Source organism: Panthera uncia, chromosome D1 (genome assembly GCF_023721935.1).
Source record: "Panthera uncia isolate 11264 chromosome D1, Puncia_PCG_1.0, whole genome shotgun sequence".
Classification (NCBI taxonomy): domain Eukaryota; kingdom Metazoa; phylum Chordata; class Mammalia; order Carnivora; family Felidae; genus Panthera; species Panthera uncia.
The window spans coordinates 15,967,397-15,991,511 of NC_064808.1; the positions used below are offsets into that span (position 1 = coordinate 15,967,397).

At 39.3% G+C, this 24,115-nt stretch overlaps 1 protein-coding gene across 12 annotated transcripts in view; it reads left to right on the plus strand.

Annotated features, from left to right (window-relative positions):
- The window catches only part of PHF21A (PHD finger protein 21A), a 196,591-nt gene that overhangs the window by 154,172 nt on the left and 18,304 nt on the right, over positions 1-24,115 (plus strand). For all 12 annotated transcript variants that reach the window (XM_049647541.1, XM_049647519.1, XM_049647542.1 and 9 more), the window contains 4 exons: positions 977-1,270; positions 20,408-20,506; positions 23,051-23,102; positions 23,886-23,965. In XM_049647541.1, coding sequence (XP_049503498.1) covers positions 977-1,270; positions 20,408-20,506; positions 23,051-23,102; positions 23,886-23,965 — 525 coding nt within the window. The remainder of the gene's footprint in view (positions 1-976; positions 1,271-20,407; positions 20,507-23,050; positions 23,103-23,885; positions 23,966-24,115) is intronic.

Genomic DNA, 24,115 nt, shown 5'->3' on the forward strand with positions numbered 1-24,115 from the left:
AGAGAGAGGGAGACACAGAATCGGAAACAGGCTCCAGGCTCCGAGCCATCAGCCCGGAGCCTGACGCGGGGCTCGAACTCACGGACCGCGAGATCGTGACCTGGCTGAAGTCGGACGCTTAACCGACTGCGCCACCCAGGCGCCCCGAAAGATTTTATTTTTAAGTAATCTCCACACCCAACATGGATGGGGCTAGGACTTAACAACCCTGAGATCAAGAGTCTCATGCTGCACTGACTGAGCCAGCCAGGTACCCCTAGACATGCTGATTTTTAATTTCTTATGAGATTTCCAAGTAGAGATACATGCCAGGAAGTTGAGTACATTCGGAAATGTCTGGTCCTGAGATGCAAGTGTGGATGGACGTCTTCAGTACCTATAGTTGGTAACTGAAGCCATGGGATGGGTGAAAAACCCCAGGAAGAGTGAGAAGATTGGGGAAAAAAGAGGTTCCAGAACAAAACTCTGAGAAATACTTAATGTTTAGGATTGGGCAGAGGAAGAGGAAGTCCACAAATGTGACTTAGAGAGGGAGTGGCCGAGACCGGGGAGTTAGAGAGCAAGGAGCTGGGCTGAACTGAATTCACGGACATGAAGAAATTTAGAATGTGAATTAAGATCGATGGCCGCATTATTACCATACTGGGCACAAGTTCTGGGTGAGACCAGTCTCTGGATTAGGCATTTGATCTCAACCTGAGGAAGCAGCATGGTATGGGAGAAGGAGCTAAGGTTTGGATCCAGAAGAACCATGTTGTAGGGTAGCGTTTGGACACCGTTAAGAGCTGACGAGTCTTCTATAAGATTATATATCCTGATATGTATAGGACTAATAACACCAAAATGAATATTAATAAATATTGGTACTCAATACCATTTCACATATATAGTATAAAAGACCTGGCAATGTTTTAGACTTACAAGGCTTATGAAATTTCTTGAAGTAATACAGTAATTGTTCTCTCTTTCCCCATAGGTTCGACCCAAGCCTGTGGCCCAGAATAACATTCCTATTGCCCCAGCACCTCCTCCCATGCTTGCAGCTCCTCAACTTATCCAGAGGCCTGTCATGCTGACCAAGTTCACCCCCACGACCCTCCCTACCTCCCAGAATTCCATCCATCCCGTCCGTGTCGTCAATGGGCAGACTGCAACCATAGCCAAAACGTTCCCTATGGCCCAGCTCACCAGCATTGTGATAGCTACTCCAGGGACCAGACTCGCTGGACCTCAGACTGTACAGCTTAGCAAGCCAAGCCTTGAAAAACAGGTACAGGCAGAGTGTGCATCTGCTTGGGGACAGTGGCCTTGCCATTGAGGCCGGGCTGTCTCTAAATACATTCTCTCAAGAACTCTTCTCTTTATCTCAGCACCACTGTCCGTAACCTGTTGCTTATCATGTGATGGTTTATCCATAATGCAAAAGGGCCAGTCTTACTGAAGAAAGTTGGGTTGTTTTTCCCACCATCCCTGCGCAGAGGGATTCAGATTGCCGTGTGAGTGAGCTCCCCCTGCTGGTTCCGAAGCAGAAATTCACAGATGGGTTCTGCTGGTCTCAGTCAGGAAGCACAGAGGTACAATGCACAGAAAATGCCTTATTAGTTTCGGCCCGATAAGAATCCAGATGAAGATACGGCTGTGAAAGTCAGGAAGAGTAAACAAAACAAGGGAAAGGATTTCATTTGAAAGATTTCCCCTGGTTATTACAGATAATGAAGAGCCAAATGAAAAAATTAAAATTTCTAAAAAGCATTTTTTAACTCTAGAGAATACAGACATTTTATTTTAGCTCAGATGTTGAAGCCTCTCGTTTGTATTTCTAAAGTCAGATTTTCTCTTAAGAATTCAAGGCTAGAGAAATACAAGTAACCTCCAAAAATACTTACGAGTTCTGTAACAGAAGACTTCTAAAAACAAGGAAAAGGATTTATAGGCAGTTACCATATTCTATTTAAAGAAAGACGAGTGATGAGAAAAGAATTTTGCAAAGAAAAGCATCGTCTTTTAAGAAAGTTGCTTTAAAAAGTCATTGACCTATTTCTAATTGCTCAGGCTTGAGTTCTCATTCATCTGAAAATAGTCTCTAGTGATCCTGAATCTTCTGCTTCTGGATGGCTGACCATGATTCAGAGAGGCTGGCCAGATGGTGGGGTATGAGAGGCTTCCTGCTGCCTTGGCCTTCTTGAACAGAGGATCCTTATGCATAGAGCACCCGGCTTTCTATCCAGACAGCTCATAAATGCAGCAGACCTTCCACTAAAAAGCTAGGTATTAAAATCTTGTGCTCAGAAAACACAAGGGAAAACACATCTGTTTTCCTGGAAAGCTTACTCAGACCCCAGAAAGTGCTTTGAGGAACATTTCAGAAATAGTTACACCTTTTTAGATACACCGTGTTAGATAATGAGCTTTTAAACTCATTATCGGCAGAACTTCATTATTAAAACATAAAAGTAAAATACTGAAGCTGAGAAGTTTGGGTAGGGGCATGTCTGGAGATCATCTCCCCTCGTGTCCTGTGCTGGCTCTCAAAGAACGCGAGGGGCCTTAGAGTTCCAAAAGAAGGTGGTTTCAAAACACTCCTTTAGATTACTAAATAGTATTTTTCTTTGACCTCTCTTTCGATATAGATACTTTTAGGAGACATTTTTTTTCAGTTTCCTTTTATTTTTGCATTTCTTATTTTTTCTGATCACATCTAAGATAATACATATTAATTATGAAAGAAAACTCTAACATTATAGAACTATATAATGTACAAAGTGCATCCACCCCGTAATGTGTGGAAAGAGTAAACTTCCCCATAATTCTAACTCCTGACTCTTGAACAGTATGAACAGTTCAGATTATCTTCCTCCATGTTTTCTATAATACATTTTTAAAGCAAAAAAAACAATCTATATTTTGTAACTTGCTTTTTTTCACGTTAGATGTTGAATATCTTTTCATGTTTTGGACTTATATGTTAATAGAGCTTTTAATTTTAATTATAATGCTGTAAAAAGGTTTTCAGGAAATCTTAAAAAAGCTTTTCTAAGCAGTAAATTCCATGGTCTCTCTTTTTGTTCATCTAATAGAGGAATCAGCCGTTGCTATTTTAGTTTAGCAGACCACCTGCCATAACGGGCTTGCAGGTTAGCAAGCTCAGTCAGCAGGGGTGCTCTTTAGACTGGACTCCATTCTCAGAATTTTCTTACTTTAGATCTTTCTGCTATCCTTCTTTTCTCTTCTGTGTTTCATTTCCAGTATCACATTTATAGCCATTAGGGGATCTCAGAGATGGGCTAAAGAGTAAAGCAATGTAAATATGTAGCCACAGAAGTACTACTCAGCGTCTGCTCACAGAGTTACCAGAACCTGCGTCCAGCATTCTCTATGTGACAAGGCTAGATGGGTTCCTTTCTGCTTTCTTCTGTTTCTTTTAGGGTGATAACATTCATTTAATAAAAATACGTTGATTACGTGCCAGTTGCTATGCCGAGTGTGATGCCTAAATACAAGGGTGGATAAATGAAAGCCTATACCCTCACAGAGCTCAATCTGTAGTGCATTTCGAACAGGTATGGAGGCTGTGCCTCCGGGGGAGGAAGCATGGCAAGTTGTATAGTTTCAAAGGCCTCCCACCTTGGCATAGAAAAGGAAGAAGGGAGTGTCAGTTACAACAATAGTGCCTCACTTCTTCCCTGTCAGGCATTGCCAACTTCCTTCAGCCCAGATAAGAGCTCCCTGTCTTACCCTCATTAGAAGCCACATTACACTGCGACTCTGAGAAAATGAGTGCTAGAGTTTGAAGAGCTTTGAGGCTGGAAACATGTTCTAGGCAGAAAAGTAGATGGAACCAGACAGACTTACAGCCCCCATACCGCTGACTTTTATGTCCCTGTCCTCTCTAGCACTCTACAAAATGGGGCTAACCACCTGTTAATGATGGAATGAGCTAAAGCATTTAATTTAAAGTCCAATTAGACTGCGCCTGATGCAGTTAGTTCTCAGGAATTATGTTCATTTCTTAATCCACCACGCCCACCCCTGCAACAAAGACCTCTGCGTATGTCCCCAGGGCTAAGCTACTGAGAAAAAAGTGCTGGGTTCCCTGTGTGTCTTGGACAGGAACCTACACAAGATCCTCTAAACAGGATCTGAACAGTGCTTCCAAGATGAGAACATTATCCAATGTATTCTCCTCAACTTCCATTCTTCCCTCTTAGTAAACGTGAGCTGGTAACTCTTCACCTTCCATTTTAACACTGGTGCTCTAGCAGGGAAAAGAGGTCCGAGTGACCAGAGATGGATTTTGCTTTGCCTTCTTCAATCCAAATTTATTCAGCCTCGATTGGTGAAACTATTTGGGCATGTATTTATTTGCAAGTGACTAACTTTGATTATTCATGCAGCCAAGTCTCAGAAGGTGAATTTGGAATTCAGGGTGTAAATGGTTAACCTAATTCTAATCTTGTTCGGAGTGTTTGATTTCTATCTTTGTAAGCAAAAAGAACCAGATTTCTAAATTCAAATAGTCACGAGTGTGAAGCAGTAAATACAAATGAGTAAAGCAGGCTGGAAGTAAACACATGGACTTTTATTTTTCAATTTTCAGTGGGAGCGTGAGTGTAAGAGGTATCCCACTTTTATTCTTAGTTTCTGTTTAAAGTAGTGAGGCAAGCATGACAAAATTTAAATTTGGCCTTGGTATCAGGAAGACCATAGAATGTGGAAGAGACTGTAGTCAATGGGAAAGTAATACCGTCTCAGGAGGCAACTACTGCTTGATAATAGCCAGTTTTTATCCTACAGAAATATTTCCAAGAATGGCCAGAGATCCCGATGTTTTGAGAAGTCACCTGGTTTTAAAAATACTGGTAACTGTTTAAACACTATGTAAAGCAAAAAAATATCTGCCGGGCAACTTCATCTCTGGACAATAGTTTGTAATCTCTGATAGAGACCAGACTTTTAGCTTACTCCACTTTTAGTTTTTTGTTTTTTGGTTTTGGTTTTCCCCCATTTTTTTTTAACTGAGGTGAAATTCATACCACATAAAAATGAACATTGAAATGAACAATTCAGTGGCATTTAGTACATCCACAGTGTTGTGCAACCACCACCTCTGTCTAGTTCCAAAATCTTTTTATTACCCTAAAATAAAAACCAGTATCTAGTCAGTAATTACTCTCCATCCACTCCTCTCCCTCCCACTGGCAGCTGCCAGTCTGCTTGTTTGTCTCTCTAGATTTACCTATTCTGGGTATTTCATTTGGATGGAATCATACAATATGTGACCTTTTGTGTCTGGCTTCTTTCAGTTAGCATAGTGTTTTCCAGATTCATCTACATTATAGCACGTATCAGTACACTTCCTTTTAATGGCTGAATAATAGTCCATAGTATGTATATACCGTAACTTGTTTATCTGTTCATCCGTTGATGGACATTTGGGTTATTTCTACCTTTTGTCTATTGGGAATGGTGCTCCTGTGAATATTTATGTACAAACATTTGTTTGAATACCTGCTTTCCATTCTTTGGGGGTATATACATACCTAAGAGTACAATTACTGGATCATGTGACGATTCTGTGTTTAACTTTTTGAGGAACTGCCACACTGTTTCCACAGCAGCTGAATCATTTTCCATTCCCACCAGCAATGTGTGAGCCTGCTGTTTGCTCCACATCCTTGGTGATACTTACTGTTTTCCCTTTTTAAAAATTATAGCCATCCTAGTAGGTGTGAAGTGGTATTTCATTGTGAGTTTGATTCGCATTTTGTTAGTGATAAATGTTGTTGTTGGACATCTTTCATGTGCTTTTTGGCCATTTGTATATTTTCTTTAGAGAAATATCCAAGTTCTTTGCCAGTTTCTATATTGGGTTGTTTGTCTTTTTGTTGTTGAGTTGTGAGGGTTCTTTGTATAATCTGGATACTAGACTCTTATCAGATACATGATTTGCAGGTATTTTCTTCCATTCTGTAGGTCGTCTTTTCACTTTTTCTTTTCTGGAAGCCTGTGTTGTCTTCATTTTATGGATAATGTACTTTGATGCCCAAAACGTTTCAATTTTGATGAAGTCCAGTTTATCTGTTTTTTTCTTTTGTTGCTTGTGTTTTTGGTGTCCTATCTAGGAATCCATGCTGACATCTAAGATAATGAAGATCTACCATAACCTAATTTTTCTTCTAAGAAGTTGTACGGTTTTAGCTCTTAAATTTAAGTTAGTAGTTCATTTTGACTTAATTTTTGTATGTAGTATGAGATAAAGGGTCCAGCTTAATGATTTCACATGTGGATATGCAGTTGTTCCAGCACCATTTGTTGAAGATACTGTTCTCTCCCCATTTGAATGATCATGACACCATTGTTGAAAACCAATTGGCAATTGATGTGTGGATTTATTTCTGGACTCTCAATCCTATTCTTTTGGTCTGTAGCTCTGTCTTTGTGCCAGTACCTACCACACTCTCTTAATTACTGTCATTTTGTAGTAAGTTTTGACATTGGAAAGTGTGAGTCCTCCATCGTTTTTCTTTTTCGATATTGTTTTGGCCATTCAGGGGTCCTTGCGATTCCTGCGTGATTTTGAGAATTGGAAAAGCCGATTCTTCCGACAAGAAAAAGCTGTTGGAATTTTCAATTCTTGAACATGGATGTCTTTCCATTTATTTAGTTTTATGTCTTTCAGCAGTGCTTTATAATTTGCAGTGCACAAGTCTTTTGTCTCCTTAAATTTATTCCTAGGTATTTTATTCTTTGGGATGCTATTATAAATGTAATTGTTTTCTTAATTTCCTATTGCAATTGTTCATTACTGTTATGTAGAAATACAGCTCATTTATCTTGTACCTTGCAACTTTGCCGAACTTTTTTATTAGCTCTAGTAGTTGTTTTGTGGATTCTTGGAATTTCTATATGTAGGATCCTCTGTAAATAGAGATAGATTTACATCATCCTTTCCAATTTTGATTCCTTTTATGTCTTTTCTTTCCTAATTGTTCTGACTAGAACTACCACCACAATGTTGAATAGTCATGGTGAAAGTGGGCATACTTCTCTTGTTCCCGATCTCGGAGCGAAAGCATTCAGTCTCTCACTGTTAAGTATGATGTTAGCTGTGGTTTCTCATAAATACCCTGTATTTATAAAGTTGAGGACGTTTCCTTCTATTTCTAGGTTTCTGAGTGTTTTATCATGAATGAATGTTGGATTTTGACAAATGCTTTTTTCTACATTTATTGAGATGATCATGTGTTGGGGAAGAGTTGCCCTCATTTACTAATGTGGTATATATTACATTGGTTTTCTTACATCTTTCGTTCCTGGGATAAGTTCTGCTTTGTCATGGTGTATCTTTTGAATATACTGTTAGATTCAGTTTGCTAGTATTTTATTAAAAATTTTTGACTGTAGGGCGGAGCGCCTAGGTAGTTCAGCGGTTAAGCATCCGACTCTTGATTTCTGCTCAGGTCATGATCTCACGGTTTGTGGGATCGAGCCCTGTATCTGGCTGTGTGCTGATAGTGTGGAGCCTGCTTGGGATTCTCTCTCTCCCCCTCTCGGCCCCTCCCTTGCTCACATTCTCTCTCTTTCTCAAAATTAGATACATTAAAAAAAATTGAAAGAATGTTTCACTGTATTCATAAGGGGCATTGGTCTGTAATTTTCTCTTTTTGTGGTGTCTTTGGCGTTAGTATCAAGGTAGGGCTGGCTTCATAGAACAAGTTAGGAAATGTTTTCCTCCTATTTTTTGGAAGATTTTGAGAAGGATCAGTGTTAGTTCTTTAAATGTTTGGTAGAACTCACCAGTGAAGCTGATTCTGAACTTTTCTTTTTGGAGAGGATTTTGATTACTGTTTCAATTTCTTTAGCTGTAACAGGTCTGTTGAGATTTTCCAGTGCTCGAGTCAATTTTGGTAATTTTTATATTTATAGGAATTTGTCCATTGCATCTATATTAATTTGTTGGTAATTCTTCATTGTACTCTCTTCTAATCCTTTTTTTTTCTTCTGTAAGATAGGTAGAATGTGTATTCTGTGGTTGTTGAGTGGACTGTGCTTTATATGTATGTTAGATCTTGTTGGTTTATAGTGTTGTTCATGTTCTCCATTTCCTTATTGATCTTCTGTCTACATGTTCTTTTCTTTCTTAACTTTTCTTTTTCCTTCCTCCCTCCCTCCCTCCCTCTCTCCTCCCTTCCTCCCTTCCTTCCTTCCTTCCTTCCTTCCTTCCTTCCTTCCTTCCTAAAAGAATTTTAAGTAATCTACACCCAACGTTCCCACTTGTGTTTATGATTTTTGTTATTTGCATTTTCTGTTTTTTTAGTCTGTGCAACTAAAGGTTTCTCAATTTTGTTGATCTCTTCAAAGAATAAACTTTTAGGGCACCTGGGTGGCTCAGTTGGTTGAGCATCCAACTGCGATTCAGGCCATGATCTCAGGATTTGTGAGTTCAGGCCCCGCGTCGGGCTCGCTGCTGTCAGCTAGAGCCTGCTTCGGATCTTCTGTCCCCTCTCTCTCTGTCCCTCCCCCACTCGCTCTCACACATACTCTCTCTCAAAAAGAAAAAAAAGAAAAAGGAATAAACTTTTGATTTCATTAATTCTATTATTTTTCTGTTCTCTATTTCATTTATTTCCACTGTAACTTTTATTATTTTCTTCCTTCTGCTAGCTTTGGCTTTAGTTGTTTTTTTTCTGGTTTCTTAAGGTTTTTTTAGTTCTTTAACATTTAAAGTTAGGTTATTGGTTTGAGATCAGTTTTCTTTTTTTTTTTTTTTTTTTTTTTTAAGTAAACTGTTAGAGCTATAAATTTCCTCCCGAGCACTGCTTTCACTATATCACATCAGTTTTGGTATATTATGTTTTCATTTTCATTCCTCTCAAAGTATTTTCTAATTTCCCTGGTGATTCCTTCTTTGACCCATTGGTTATGTAAGAGTGTGTATTTAATTTCCACACGTTTTTAAGTTTTCTAGTTTTCCTTTATTACTGATTTCCAGCTTCTTTCTCTTGTGGTCAGAGAAGATGAGATACTTTGTATGTTGAGTCTTCTGAAATTTATTAGGATTTGTTTTGTGACCTCAAACATGATCTGTTCCAGAGAATGTGTCATGTATACTTGAGAAGAATGTGTATTCTGTTGTTGTTGAGTGGACTGTGCTTTATATGTATGTTAGATCTAGTTGGTTTATAGTGTTGTTCACGTCCTCCATTTCCTTATTGATCTTCTGTCTACATGTTCTTTTCTTTTTCCCTCCTCCCTCCTTTCCTTCCTTCCTTCCTTCCTTCCTTCCTTCCTTCCTTCCTAAAAGATTTTTAAGTAATCTACACCCGGCGTGGGGCTCGAACTCATGACCCGGAAATCAAGAGTTTCATGCTCTACCAACTGAGCCAGCCAGGTGCCCCTTCTTTCCATTCTTTAAAGTGAGGTATTAAAGTCTCCAATTATTATTATTATAGAACTATTTTATTTCTTCATTCAGTTCTGTCAATATTTGTTTCATATTTTAAGACTCTGTTGTTTGGTGCATATATATTTAAAATGTATCATGTCTTCGTAATGAACTGACCCTTTTATCAATATATAATGACCTTCTTTGTCTCCTGTAACAGTTTTTTGACTTAAGGCAAACCATTAGTATAGCTATCCCTGTACTCTTTCGGTTACTGTTTGCATGAAATATCTTTTTTCATCCTTTGACTTTCAACTTTTTTGTATCTTTGGCTTTGAGATGAGTCTATTATAGATAGCGTATATTTTGGATCATGTTTTGTTAATCCATTCTGCCACTCTCTGTCTTTTAATTTGTGGGTTGAACTCAGTTACATTTAAAGTGCTGATAGGAAAGGACTTATGCCATTTTGCTATTTGTTTTCTATACGTCTTATGTCTTTTTTGTTCCTCAGTTACTCCAATACTGCCTTCTTTTGTGTTTGGTTTTTCTTTCTAGTGCATACTTTTGATGCCCTCATTTTCTTTTCTGTGTACATTTTAGTTATTTTCTCAGTGGTTACCATGGGGATTGCAGTTAACATTCATAAATCTTTAACTGTGTCGTTTGAATTGATACAAGCTTAGCTTTAATAGTATACAAAAACTCTGTTCTATACAGCTCTGCCCCTCCTTTCTGTTGTCACAGATTTACATCTTTTGTACATTGTATGCCCACTAATATAGATTTATAATTATTGCTTTATGCATCTCTTTTCTAACTCATACAGAAAACTAAAAGAGAAGTTACAAATCAAAGATACAAAAATACTGGGTTCTGTTTTTACCTGTGTAGTTTCCTTTACTGGAATTCTTATCTCTTTGTATGACTTGAAGTTACTGTCTAGTGTCTTTTTATTTCAGCCTGAAGAACTCCTTTAGCATTTCTTTTAGGGCAGATCTACTAGCAATGAACTTCCTTAGGTTTTTGCAGGATATAGCATTCTTGGTTGATAGTGATTTTCTTTCAGCACTTTATGTAATCCCCCTGCTGCTGGCCTCTGGTTTCTGGGGAGAAGTTGGCTGCTAACCACATTGAGGACCTTTTCTGTGTGATGCATCACTTCTGTCTTACTCCTTTCAAGACTCTCTCTTTGCCTTTGTCTTTCAACAGTGTGACTACAATGTGTCTCACTGTGAATCTCTTTTATTTTATTTATTTTTAATCATTTTTATGGGAACACACATTTTATTTTTTTTATTTTTAAAATTTTAATTATTTTATTTTTTAAGCTTTTATTTTAATTCCAGCTAGTTAACATACAGTGTTATATTAGTTTTAGGGGTACAATATAGTGAGCCAACAGTTCCATACATCACCTGTTGCTCACCACAAGTACACTCCTTAACCCCTTCCACCTATTTCACCCATCCCCACCCACCTCCCCTCTAGTATCCATCAATTTGTTCTCTATAATTAAGAGTCTGGTTCTTCATTTGTCTCTTTTTTTCCCTTTGCTCATTTGCTTTGTTTCTTAAATGCCACACATGAGTGAAATCATATGGTATTTGTCTGACTTATTTCGCTTAACATTATATTCTCTAGATCCATACATGTCATTGAAAATGGCAAGATTTCATTCTTATGGCGAAATGATATTCCATTCTGTGTGTGTGTGTGTGTGTGTGTGTGTGTGTGTGTGTGTACACACAGCATATCTTCTTTGTCCACTTATCCAACATAGGGGTGTATGTATCCCTTTGAATTAGTGTTTTTGTGTTCTTTGGGTAAATACCCAGCAGTGTGATCACTGGATTGTAGGGTAATTCTATTTTTAACTTTTTGAGGAACCTCCATACTGTTTTCCAGAGCAACTGCACCAGTTTGCGTTCCCACCAAAAGTGCAAGAGGGTTCCTTTTACTCCACGTCTTCGCCAACACCTGTTGTTTCTTGTGTTATTGATTTTAGCTTTTCTGCTAGGTGTGAGGAGATATCTCATTGTAGTTTTGATTTGCATTTCCCCAATGGTAAGTGATGGTGAATATCTTTTCATGTAATGTGTTGGCCATCTGAAAGTCGTCTTTGGGGAAATGTCTCTTCATATCTTCTGCCCATTTTTAATTGGATTATTTATTTTTTGGATGTTGACTTTTATAAGTTATTTATATATTTTGGATACCAGTCCTTTATCAGATAATCCTTTATCATTTGCAAATAGTGAAAGGTTTACTTCTTCCTTATCAATTTGAATGACTTTTACTGCTTTTTGTTGTCTGATTGCTATGGCTAGGACTACCAGTACTATGTTGAATAGAAGTGGTGAGAGTGCACATCCTTGTCTGGTTCCTGACCTTGGGGAAAAAGCTCTCTTTTTCATATATGGCTTTTATTGTGTTGAGGTATGTTTCCTCTAAACCTACTTTGTTGAGGGTTTTTATCATGAATGGATGTTGTACTTTGTCAAATGCTTTCTCTGCATCTACTGAAATGATCTTATGGTTCTTACCCTTTCTCTTATGATGTGATGCATTACACTGATTAATTTGTGAATATTGCACCACCCTTGCAACCTAGGAGTAAATCCCACTTGGTTGTGGTGAATGATTTTTTTAAAGTATTGTTGAATTCGTTTTGCTATTTCTTTGTTGAGGATTTTTACATCTAGTTTCATCATGGATATTGGCCTGTAGTTTGTTTGTTTGTTTGTTTGCTTGTTTGTTTTTTAGTGGTGTCTTTATCCAGTTTTGGTATCAGGATAATGCTGGCCTCATTTGGAAGTTTTCCTTCCTTTTCTATTTTTTGGAATAGTTTGAGAAGGAGAGGTATTAACTCTTCTTTAAATGTTTGATAGGATTAACCCATGAAGCCCATCTGGCCCTGGACTTTTGTATATTGGGAGTTTTTTGATTACTAATTCAATTTCTTTGCTGGTTATTAGTCTGTTCAAATTTTCTATTTCTTCTTGTTTCCGTTTTTGTAGCTTATATTTTTCTAGGAATTTATCCATTTCTTCTAGGTTATGCAATTTGTTGGCATATAGCTTTCCACAATATTCTCTTATAACTGTTTGTATAACTGTTGGTGGTTATTTATCCTCTCTCATTTGTGATTTTATTTATTTGGGTCCTTTCTCTCTTTTTCTTGGTAAGTCTGGCTAAGGGTTTATCAATTTTATTGATTTTTTTTTCAAAGAACCAGCTCCTGATTTCATTGATCTGTTCTATTGTTTTTTATAGTTTCTATATCATTTATTGCTGCTTAATCTTTATTATTTCCTTCCTTCTACTGGTTTTAGGTTTTGTTTGTTGTTCTTTTTCTGGCTCCTTTAGGTGTAAGATCGGGTTGTTCATTTGAGATTTTTCTTGCTTCTTGAGGTAGGCCTGTATTGCTGTAAACTTTCCTCTTAGAATCTGTTTTGCTGCATCCCAGAGGTTTTGCACCATTGTTTTCTTTTTCATTTGTTTCCGTGTACTGTTTTGTTTCTTCTTTTATTTCCTAGTTAACCCATTCATTGTTTAGTAGCATGTTATTTAACTTCCATGTATTTGTGATCTTTCCAGGTTTTTTCTTGTTGGTTGACTTCTGGTTTCATAAAGTTGTGGTCAGATAAGATGAGTGGTATATCTTTGATCTTCTTGAATTTGTTGAAGCTTGTTTTGTGGGCTAATATGTGGTCATTCTGGAGAATGTTCTGTGTGCGCTTGAAAAGAGTGTGTATTCTGCTGTTTTAAGATGGAATGTTCTGAATATATCTGTTAAATCCATCTGTTCCAGTGTGTCATTCAAAGCCACTGTTTCCTTGTTGATTTCTGTTTGGATGATCTGTCTGTCAATGTAAGTGAGGTGTTAAAGTCCCCTATTATTATTGTATTATTATTGATTAGTTCCTTTATGTTTGTTACTGTTTTATAGATTTGGGTGCCTCTCTGTTGGGTGCATAAATATTTACAGCTGTTATATCTTCTTGTTAGATAGTACCCTTATTATTATTATTGTTATTATTATTATTATTATATAGTGTCCTTCTTTATCTCTTGTTACAGTCTTTGTTTTATAAATCTATTTTAGGGGTGCCTGGGTGGCTCAGTCAGTTAAGCGTCTGACTCTTGGTTTTGGCTCAGGTCATGATCTTGCAGTTCATGAGTTCGAGCCCCACATCAGGTTCCACTCTGACAGTGCAGAGCCTGCTTGGGATTCTCTTTCTCTCCTTCTCTCTCGCCCCTCCTCTGCTTGCTCTCTCAAAGTACATAAATAAATTTAAAAAAATAAAGTCTATTTTATTTGATATAAGTATTAGTACTCTGGCTTTCTTTTGACCTCCATTTCATTTGCATGATAGATGTTTCTCCATACCCTCACTTCCAGCCTGTGTCTTTAGGCCTAAAATGAGTCTCTCATAGACAGCATATAGATGGGCCTTGTTTTTTAAATCCACTCTGTCACCCTGTTTCTTTTGATTGGAGTGTTTACTGCATTTATATTCAAAGTAATTATTGATCGATAGATATTTATTGCCATTTTATTACCTGTCTTGTGGTTATTTCTGAAGATTTTCTCTGATCCCCTCTTGTCTTTCTTTTGCTGATTTTCTTTAGTGACATATTTGGATTTCTTTGTCTTTATTCTTTGCATATTTATTAGTGGTATTTGATATATGGTTACCATTAGATTTGTATATAACCTCTTCTGCATATAGCGGTCTGTTTTAAGTTGATGATTGTTTAAGTTTGAACCCATTCTTTTCTACTCTCCTACCCACATTTTAGGTATATGTCATTATATTTCACATCCTTTTTTTGTGAGTTCCTTGACTGATTTTTTTAATAGAAATATTCACTTTTACTTCTTTTGTGTTTCCTACCTCTGTACTGTCACTTTTGGTCTCTCCTTCTACTCAAAGAGTCCCCTTTAATATTTCTTGCAGGGCCAGTTTAGTGGTCATAAACTCCTTTGGTTTTGTTTTTTTAGGAAACTCTTCATCTCTCTATTCTGAATGATAGCCTTGCTGGATAGAGTATTTTGGGCTGTAGAATTTTCCCGTTCAGCACTTTGAGTATATCATGCCACTCCATTGTGTCTTGGAAAGTTTCTTTGGAAAATCTCCTGAAAGCTTTATGGGTTTTCCCTTGGAAGTTACTGACTTCTTTTGTATTGCTGCTTTAAAGTTTTTTTCTTATCACTATTTTTGCCAATTTGAATATAATATGTCTGTGTATGAATCTGCTTTTGTTGATTTTGACGGGAGTTCTCTGTGCCTGCTGGATCTGGATATCGGTTTCTTTCCCCAGATTAGGGATGTTTTCAAATACTTTTTCCTCAAATAAGTTTTCTGCCCCCTTTTCTCTTTCTTCTTTTTCTGGGACTCCTACACTATGACTGTTACTATATTTGATGGAGTCACTGAGTTCTCTAAGTGTATTCTCATTTTGCCTAGTTCTTTTTTCTTTCTTTTGTTCAGCTTGATTATTTTCCATTACTCTGTGTTCTAGGTCATTAATTCATTCTTCTGCTTCTTCCAGCCCTCTCTTCATTCCATCAACCTATTTTTCATTTACTGAGCCCTTTATGTCTGCTGTGTTATTCCTTATCTCCATGTTAAGGGTCTTCCACTCTTTTCTCAAGTTCAGCGCATATCCTAATAATCATTGCTTTAAATTCTTTGTCAGACATGTTACTTATATCTGTTTTGCTTACATCTCTGACCATGGCCTTGTCCTGTTCTTTCATTTCAGATATATAAATGTCTCTCACTTTGTCTGCCTCTCTTTTTCTGTTTCTGTGTGTAAGAAAGTCAGCTGTGTCTTCTGCTCTTGAAAGTAGTGACTGTATGAAGAAGAGGTCCTAGAATGCCCTCTGCAGTGCAGTGTCCCCTGTTCACCAGAACCTGGCACTTCAGGAGAGTATCCTGTGTGTTGCTTACGCCCTGCTGTTGTGTCTGAGTCACTTTTCCTTTCACTGCAGTCGTCTGTACTGACTCTCCGCCTCTTGTGGGCTGTGCTTGCTGTCTGTGGTGTTTGTGGGACCCAAGCAGACCACATCTGAGAGGTCGTGCCCTCTGGGGAACTTGTGAGGGGGATGGTAGTGTTAGCACAATTTGCGCTGGGCCACTAGTCCTGTCCTATGGGGAATCTCCCAAAGCATTTGGGGACTGCATGCCAGGCTGGCCAGGGGAGTGAGGTGGGCACAGCTGGGCCTGGTGCACGATGGCAAGGGCATGCTGTGGCAGCTGTGCACTCAGTGGCTGGGCGGGCATGTACACTAACAAAATTTGCCCTGAGCCCAAGGCCAAGGCTAGCAGGCTTAGAGTGGATGAGTCCTCTGGAGAGCTCGTGGGTGTGGTGCCCCTGCCAGCTGGTTAGGTAGCAAGTGTCTATGCAGTGCTGCCTCCTGCAGGTGGCTCTGTTTATGCTGTGGGTTGGCGGTGGTGGGGAGAGGCGTGGAGAGAATGGCGTCTGCCAGCTCCCTTGTTTTCAGAGAAGTCCCCCAACACACTTCAAAATCAATGTGAACGGATCTGTCTCCCATTTTCCCCCAGCGTTGTGTTGTGCAAATTGCCGTTTTTATGTTTTCTTGGCTCAGTCTGCTCTCTTTAAGGATGGCAACCCAGCTTTCATTCACCCTCACCCTGGCTCACCCAGTGTTGAGTCAGCTGACTTTTAAAGCTTCAGGTTCCAAGTCCCACTGGTTTTAAAACTCATGGAATTCAGCCCTGTTTTTAAAGCCAAATGTTATGGAGATCATTCTTCCACATGTGAGCTCCCTGGTACGAGGGCCCATTTTTCTCTCTCCTGCACACAGCTCTCTCCCTCCTGCCGGCAGCCTCCCTCTGCCTTTCTGACCTTCCTGACCTTTCAGGTGCAGCTTCTTCTCTATATTTAGTTGTAGAATGTGTTGCTCCAGTCTTCAGATTGCATTCCTGTTTATTGACTTGGATGTAGTTAAAATCTGGTTGTAAATGTGGGGACAGGGAGAACTCAGGGGCCTCCTGCTCTGCCATTTTCCCACATACTGTGAATGTCTTTTGAGTTTATTCTACGTGGATGTCACTGAGCTTCTTGGATGTGTAGATTTCTGTCTTTCATCCAGTGTGGGAAGTTTTGAGCTATTAATCCTTCAGGTATTATCTCTGCTGCTCTCTCTCTCTCTCTCTCTGCTTGTCCTGTCCCCCTGGGAGTCCATAATGCATATGTTGATGATATCCCACAAGTCCCTTAGGCTCCGTTCATTTTTCTTCATGTTTTTCCTTTCTGTTCCTCAGACTGGACAATTTCCGTTGTCCTGTCTTGGACTTCACTGATTCTTTCTTTTGCCTGAACCCTTCTAGAGAATTTTTCATCTCAACTTGTATACTTTTCAGCTCCAGAGTTTCTATTTGGTTCCTTTCCATAATTTCTATCTCTTTATAGGTAGTGTCTTTTTTGGTGAGAAATTGTTCTCCTGGTTTCTTTCAATTCTTTGTCCATAGTTTCCATTAGCTCTGTGAGCATATTTAATTAGTTTTTTTTCTAGAGAGTCCAGGGCTGGACTGGGCTTCCTTAAGGCCAGTTTTTGTTGATTTTGTTTCCCTACAAATGGGCCATACCTTCCTGTTTTCTTTGTATGCCTTCCAATTTTTTGTTGAAAACTCTTCATTTTGAAATTACAATGTGATAACTCGAGATTAGATTCTCCTCCCACCCCAGGGTTTGGTTGAGGACTGCAGTTATCTGTTTAGTGCCTTTACCAAACTGTTTTTGCAAAAACTGTATTTCTTGTCATGTACAGTCACTGAACTCTCTGTTCTGTTGTCTCAGTGGTCAGCTAGTGACCTGACAGATTTTCTTAAACAACTGGAGCCAAAAAAACCAATAATAATAATAATAATAATAATAATAACAACAACAACTAAATTTTTTTTAAAAAGACACAACACAACTTTCCCAGTCCTTGCACATTGGCTCTGAGCAGGGTTACTTCGTCAGTTCTAAGCCAGGCCATCTGTAACTCTGCCTTAGCCTTCACCTCTTCCTTGGATACAGCTCAAAGATCAGCCAGCAGTGCAAACCTAGAGTTCTCTCACATCTTTTCTAAACATGCATCTAGCCCTGGGAATGTGCGGTACATTCTGGATGCCCCAGTATATGTGATAGCCCTTGAAAGCCACCACTCTTCCAGGAGTCGTCTTCTTCAGCCTCCTCCTTCCCAGGCCTTTGGGTCTGTCTGCTGTATATTCCATCCACCATCTCCCTTACACCAGGTGACTATGGGTAACATATATCTTTAGATGCTTTCATCAGATGTCACCCCGAAAGCCACTTTGGCCTAATAAGGTGGGCAACACAGAGGTCAGCCTCTGTACCAGTCCTCAGGGAACCACCACACAGATCAAAACGCCCAACCACGGGTGTTTTAGAAGGTCCATATTGTTTCCCTTAGCACCAGCAAGCCACGCTGGGAACACAGGTTGCCATCTATCTGCAGAGCCTCTGCCCAAGCTGTGGAATGGGGATTTGTAGATAGGTAAGGAAAAAATGCTTTCTTAGTGAAATTTAGCAGTTTCTTTCTTCAGTCAGTGTCCCCCTGGTTGCTATAAGGTTTTTATTAGATTCCAGAATTCTAAAAAGCGGATTCTGTTTTTGCCAGCTTAATGATTGCTTCAGTGGAAGGACTAAAAGGACTAATTCTTAGAGCTCCCTGTTCTGCCATTTCTGTCACTCCCCCAGCCCTACTGTTTTTGGTTTGCTTTAAGCAGCTTAAAACAACAAATATTTTATTATTCCCTATAGCTTGTGAGGGTCAGGAATCAGTTTGCCTCTTAGCTGGGTGGTTCTGTCTCAAGGTCCCTCACAAGTTTGCTTTCAAACTTGTAAGCCAGGGCTGTAGTCATCTCAAGGCTCCACTGGGGGCTGGATAATTCACTTCCCAGCTCAGTCCCGTGGTTGTTGGCAGGTCTCACTGCCCGCTGGCTGCTGGCTGGAGCTTCGTTCCTTTACCGCACAGGCCTCTGCGCAGTACTGTTCACAGCGTGGCCTGGTTTCCCCCGAGCAGGAGCTCCATGAGAGAAAGATGTCTCCCCAGTGTTTTTTATTGTTTTAATTTTGTTTGGATGCTTTTGGTGTTTTTTATCCAACCCTGAGATAATTGTACTCTTCTTGAATGAGAGAGCAAATTTGAACCCAGATTCAACTGGGTTGAATTCAACTCCCAACTCTTAGTGGAGAGGAATTGGCTTGTCCTTTCCCAGAGGCATTGCCACTGTGTGTGTCACTCAGCCTTAGAGGTGGAACCAAGAGACCCCCCAAAATTTCACACAACCTTGGAGTGGATCAGCAGACCCTTCCAGGTGACCTTCTCTTATCTCCCCTCCCTCAGACTTCCTGCCCTTCCTCACTCAGAAAGCTATGAAAATAAGCTTTCTGGACACCCAGGCCCTTAAAGATGACGCTATAACCTACTTCCCCATCGTGTACCCTTATAGATGTATTTGGTGGTTTGTTTTATGGAGGAAATGTGTCCTTTTTGGTTAAAAAAAATGTGAGAGAGAAGTACGTGATTCTTCTGGAAGGCATTGTACTAGGTAGGCACAGAGGACTGCAAATGTGTATAGAACAGTGTCTTCTCTCAAGTAGCTTATCATAGAGAAGGAAATAGAATAGGGCATTGGTAAAATATAAAATATCATGGGGCACCTGGGTAGTTCAGTCAGTTAACCTTCCAGCTCTTGGTTTGGGCTCAGGTCATGATCTCACGGTTTGTGGGTTCGAGCCCTGCATTGGGCTCTGCACTGACAGCACGGAGCCCACTTGGGATTCTCTGTCTCCCTCTCTCTGCCCCTCCCTGCTCACACATGTCCTTGCTCCTTCTCTCTCTCTCAAAAATAAATAAGTAAACATTAAAAAAAAAAAATCAGGCAGCATTTGCCCCAGAACAGTGGTTGCCACAGTATTGATAATGGCAGATGCTTACATTCTCCTAAAATAATAAATATGAGAAGCAGAAGGAAAATACAGAAGTGGCTAGGAAAGAAAGTGAAAGATCTTTGTGATTGTATGTGTTCTTCAGATCTAGTAACATATTTCACGACATAATGATTTTTGAGAACTTTTGCTGTCCTGCTCACAGGACAGAATCCTACTCATTAGTAATCACAGTTTTACCCTCATTTAATTTCTTGTTACCATACAAAAAGACCATTAGCATCCACGTGTTTTTTATTTGAAAAAGTAAAGTAGGTTTGTGTTCACAGTTTTTGTATCCACTTTTCTAATATCATTTCAGTATTTCCAGAGGGGTTCGTAAAATGAATTAGCCACTGGATCATAATAAGAATAGTAATGCAAACTGAGCCTACCAGTTTGCTAGGTGCCATTTGTTCTTAAAGATGATAACAATACTGGTGTTCTTTTGTCGGAATGGATGCATCTGGAAGACAAAGTTGGGGGTAATCGGATTGTTAGCCTCTTACAAGATGACCTTTTCTTGGCAAGCGCATCTCTCCTCTAATGGATGCTACAGGCAGGTGTTAAATATCCCAAGTGAGGGTAATTCTGCCTCTTCTCTTAGGTGATGATCGGAATTGGAAAGAGAAGAATGTGTATGCAAGATTTTTTTTTTTTTTACGTTATTCAGATCTTAAGCTTGCAGTGGACTGGAGCTTGACCTATATGTAATAAGAATGGGCTTGCTCTGGAAAACTGTCCCTACATCCTAAAATACATTGAAATCAGAGCAGCCTATACTCATTTTTATACAGAGGAATTAAAGTGTGGATTTTTCTTTTTGTGTAGTTTAGACTATTACAGTTATAGATTCATATCTACCCTAGTTATACAATTTAATTATTTCAACTAGGGCCTTCCAAAATATAATCCATATTATCTCTTTTATTAATATGTTTCCAATTTGAGTATGTTCTTTTTTCCTTCTTTGTTGTCTACAAACTATGTTTTCATTTTTTTAACGAAAAACGAATTCTGAATTTTCATTTACTTTTCCTTCCTTAGACAATTAAATCCCACACGGAAACCGATGAGAAACAAACAGAGAGCCGTACCATCACTCCACCTGCTGCACCCAAACCAAAACGGGAGGAGAACCCTCAGGTAGGCTTAGCCCTCCAAAGGCATGGCTCAGTCTATGAGATGTGACTTATTCTCATAAACCAGGAGAGACACCTGCCCTCTGAATCACTTGATTTTCCTTTTCTTGTGCTTCCACACGACTCAGTAATGTTATTGCCAAGTCAGTTTAGCCTAAGGTAGATTAAGAGTGGGTCCTGGCGTGTCCCTGAGCTGGCATACAGACATTTCATGCACATGTTACAAATTTGAAATGTAAGATTAGTGATCATTTTCCCAGGTATCCCATTACATTCCTCATGATAGTTATGTGTTGTCTCAGCCAGCATTTCTAAGAGGTCCCTACAGTTCACTCAGCTGAGGTCTGCTTATGTTATTGATTATAGTTGTTACATGTGCACTTTTGTTACTACTGTTAAATTGCACCAGATTCTCAAATCCCAGATAAACCAGTAGCCTAAAAGGAGTTCATTGAAGCATAAAAGTAGGGATGAAAATAGTAACATATGTACCATAACTTAGGATAGAATTACAGAGTCACATAGTAAACAGGACTGGTACAAATACAGAATGTAAATTCACGTGTCCCCTTAGACGAGGGAATTTTTTAGTTTGGCTTTTGCATAAGCAGCTCTAAAAGAAAAATGTGTGCAGGTAATACGATGATGAAGATATAATAGTTGGATTTTATTAGACCAACACTCTATTTCCCTGTATCCTCAGTGCATTCTTTTTAATGAAACCATTCAGATCGTGGCAGGAAGCCATCAAAGCTTCATGTCCTTTTTTTAAAAGCAGTGATTTATTGTGTGCAGGTTTTTCTAAAACAAGTATAAATTATAATTCTTTCTGATATGAAATGGATTAATTTTTAATATATCTTTGAAAAAGAGACCAAAACTTGAGCCAGAAAGAAGGACCCGTGATGCAAATTGCTGAGGACCTTACGAAGTCATCCAGAAAATTATCAAAGGAAACCAAAGGATATCTTACGTTAGTTGCCCAGTGTGGGCAAGCAAGTACCACCATGTGTAGTCGTGTATATTTCACCTTCTGACTGGTGAAATCACTGCCATAAAGAGAATAAATTAGTTCCTGGCACACGTGTGATACACAGATGAGGCAAAAGTTCTTGACAACTTTTTATTCTCTTTATCACTGAAAATCTGTTCCAGAGGAGAGGAGATTTTTTTTTTTTCACTTAATAATTTTTTGTGAGCTTGATCTAGACTGGCAAAGATGAGTTGGATGTGACTGGCCAAGACGAGTACTGTTACTTGATCAAAAGAAGCTGCCTCTGAATGTCAGTCCACATACTGTTTTATTAACAGAGAACAGTTGGCAGACAGCCTCCTAATCTTGATTAGGTTGTGAAGAATATTCGTGGAAAGCAGGAATGTAGTTAATTGGCAATCACAAAATGTATGCTATTTCAGCATGGCAGCAAGTCCCAAGAGTGCTTTTCCTTGCTGACGTACCCTGGCTGTCAGGGGGATAGGTGCCCACCTGTTTTTTAAATAAGAAATAAAATAAAAACATTTCTTCAGAACTCTGAGGATACCACTAAAGGACACTTCTGTGTTCTCAAGTGCCTTGTTCAGGGACTGTTTCTTCCTAAAACACTCAGTATCTTAAACAGCTTGAACCTGTCACTTCAGGCCAAAATATCATTTGTATTGAATGTTGAGGGTTGAATAGATCTTGTTGCTGTTGAATAGGTCGGGATTTTTAAAGACCAAACTATGATATAAACAACTCTACAGGAATATGTCTCCTAACAACTGCTGATGTTCTCTGTTATCTGTGAGAGAAATTGATGATGTATTATTTGGCATAGATAGCAACCACAGGCAAAGATGTGCTTTCTAGACCACATGTAACCACAGAGCAAAACAGGAATCAGTATGTTGCTCCCTCCAGCTTTAAGCGTCTAATGCTCCAGCTTTGGGGTTCAGTGTTCTAATCAATTTAACTTCTGATGGAGCCCTGAGAGTGGTCTCCAAAGAGAGACTGCTCTGTAATTTTTAGGTCCACGTTTCATTTAAAAATCATAGTATGAAGCAGAACCATCTGCTGTTGTTCCTAAAACTCATTTAGCCTGAAGTTAGCACTGTCCGGTCATTGGCAGTAACAGTGTTAGAACCCTTGACCTGTCAGGACAAGTGAAGTACTTGGAATTTGGAGCTTGTTGTTTGGGAAGCTCTTTGTAACCCTCTGCATGTTTTTGAGTGTGATATCGTCTTCCTATCTAAGAGGCTTTTTTGGAAAACAACAACTACAACAACAACAACAACAACAAAACTTAGGTCACGCAAAGATACTGATCTCTGTCATTGAGAAAGTGGAACATGCAGGTCCCAGTCCTTCTCTTTTGATCCCCGTAAGACCCGAAAGCCTCCAGAGCGGCTCTAGAAGGTGTTTGTTCTTTGGTCACCTGATCTCGGCCTCCTTCAAGTGACCAGCCAGTCCAAGCCTGTTGGACTGGCTTTGCCTAGGAGTCTAACTAGGAACATGCAGTTGGCTTTGTGAGAACCCAAACTGAAACGCATTCTTGTTTCTCTGGCACAGAAACTTGCCTTCATGGTGTCTCTAGGATTGGTAACACATGACCATCTAGAAGGTAAGAGAAGATATTTGTGGTGCTGCCTTATTTCTGGCCCAGAGCTTTATTCTTGAAAATGGGGTTGACTTAAAAAAAAAAAAGAAAAGAAAAGAAAATGGGGTTGACTTTATTGCTAAGATATATAGAACACTGAAATGCCAACAGAGTATGATTCAACTAGTGTGGACTTTATTTCCTTTGGAGTCCAACTTGCCTTTCCTCTATCTAATATTCATCCCTTCCCCTCCCTGTGGTGATCCCCGCTGCTGTCCAGGGGAGACTCCCCACTTGCCTGGATTAAAGCGACTTTTTTTTTTTTCCTGACCGCATGGAGTATCAAATGCCCCTCTGACAAGTCTCTGTCTGTATTTTTCAGTCACGCTAGGTTATCAGAATCCTAAGAACAGTTACAAGGCTATACCTGTCCTAGTCATTTAATTCAAGAATGGTGAACTATGGTTATTCAGTCCAGGTCTATGGATAAAGTTCATCCACCCCTATATTAAAGTGATCTAAAAATAGATGAGGATAGCTTATTTACACACGCTGTCCACTGTTAAGCTCTTGGTCACAGAGAGCCACATTATAGGACAGCATGGTCTCGCTTTCTGAGAGGTGAGCATAGATGGTCCTACATTATTTGCTCCCAGTGGTATGCTTGCCTCTGCTGAGGCTGCAGTGAAACAAAGAGATTTGCCCCATTTCTGATTTGTCCTGGGAAAGCCAAAAGATAAAAAATGAAGTTAAATTTTTGAGGCTCTCCATATCTCTTTTCTAATTCAGACCTTTTGCTTTCCCAAGAAATCCAAAGCAAGAGGCAAGAGCGAAAAAGAAGAACAACAGCCAATCCAGTATACAGTGGAGCAGTCTTTGAGCCAGAGGTATTCCTGGCCAGAGCTTGGCCCTTCCTGTTCTAGTTTTGTTTATGATTTTTTCCATCACCTCCCATCTGAAAACCTGCTGAAGAGCAGTACCCTGATTGTACTTGGCCCGCTTTGCGAAATGATGGGTTTTTCTCCAGCTGATCATCC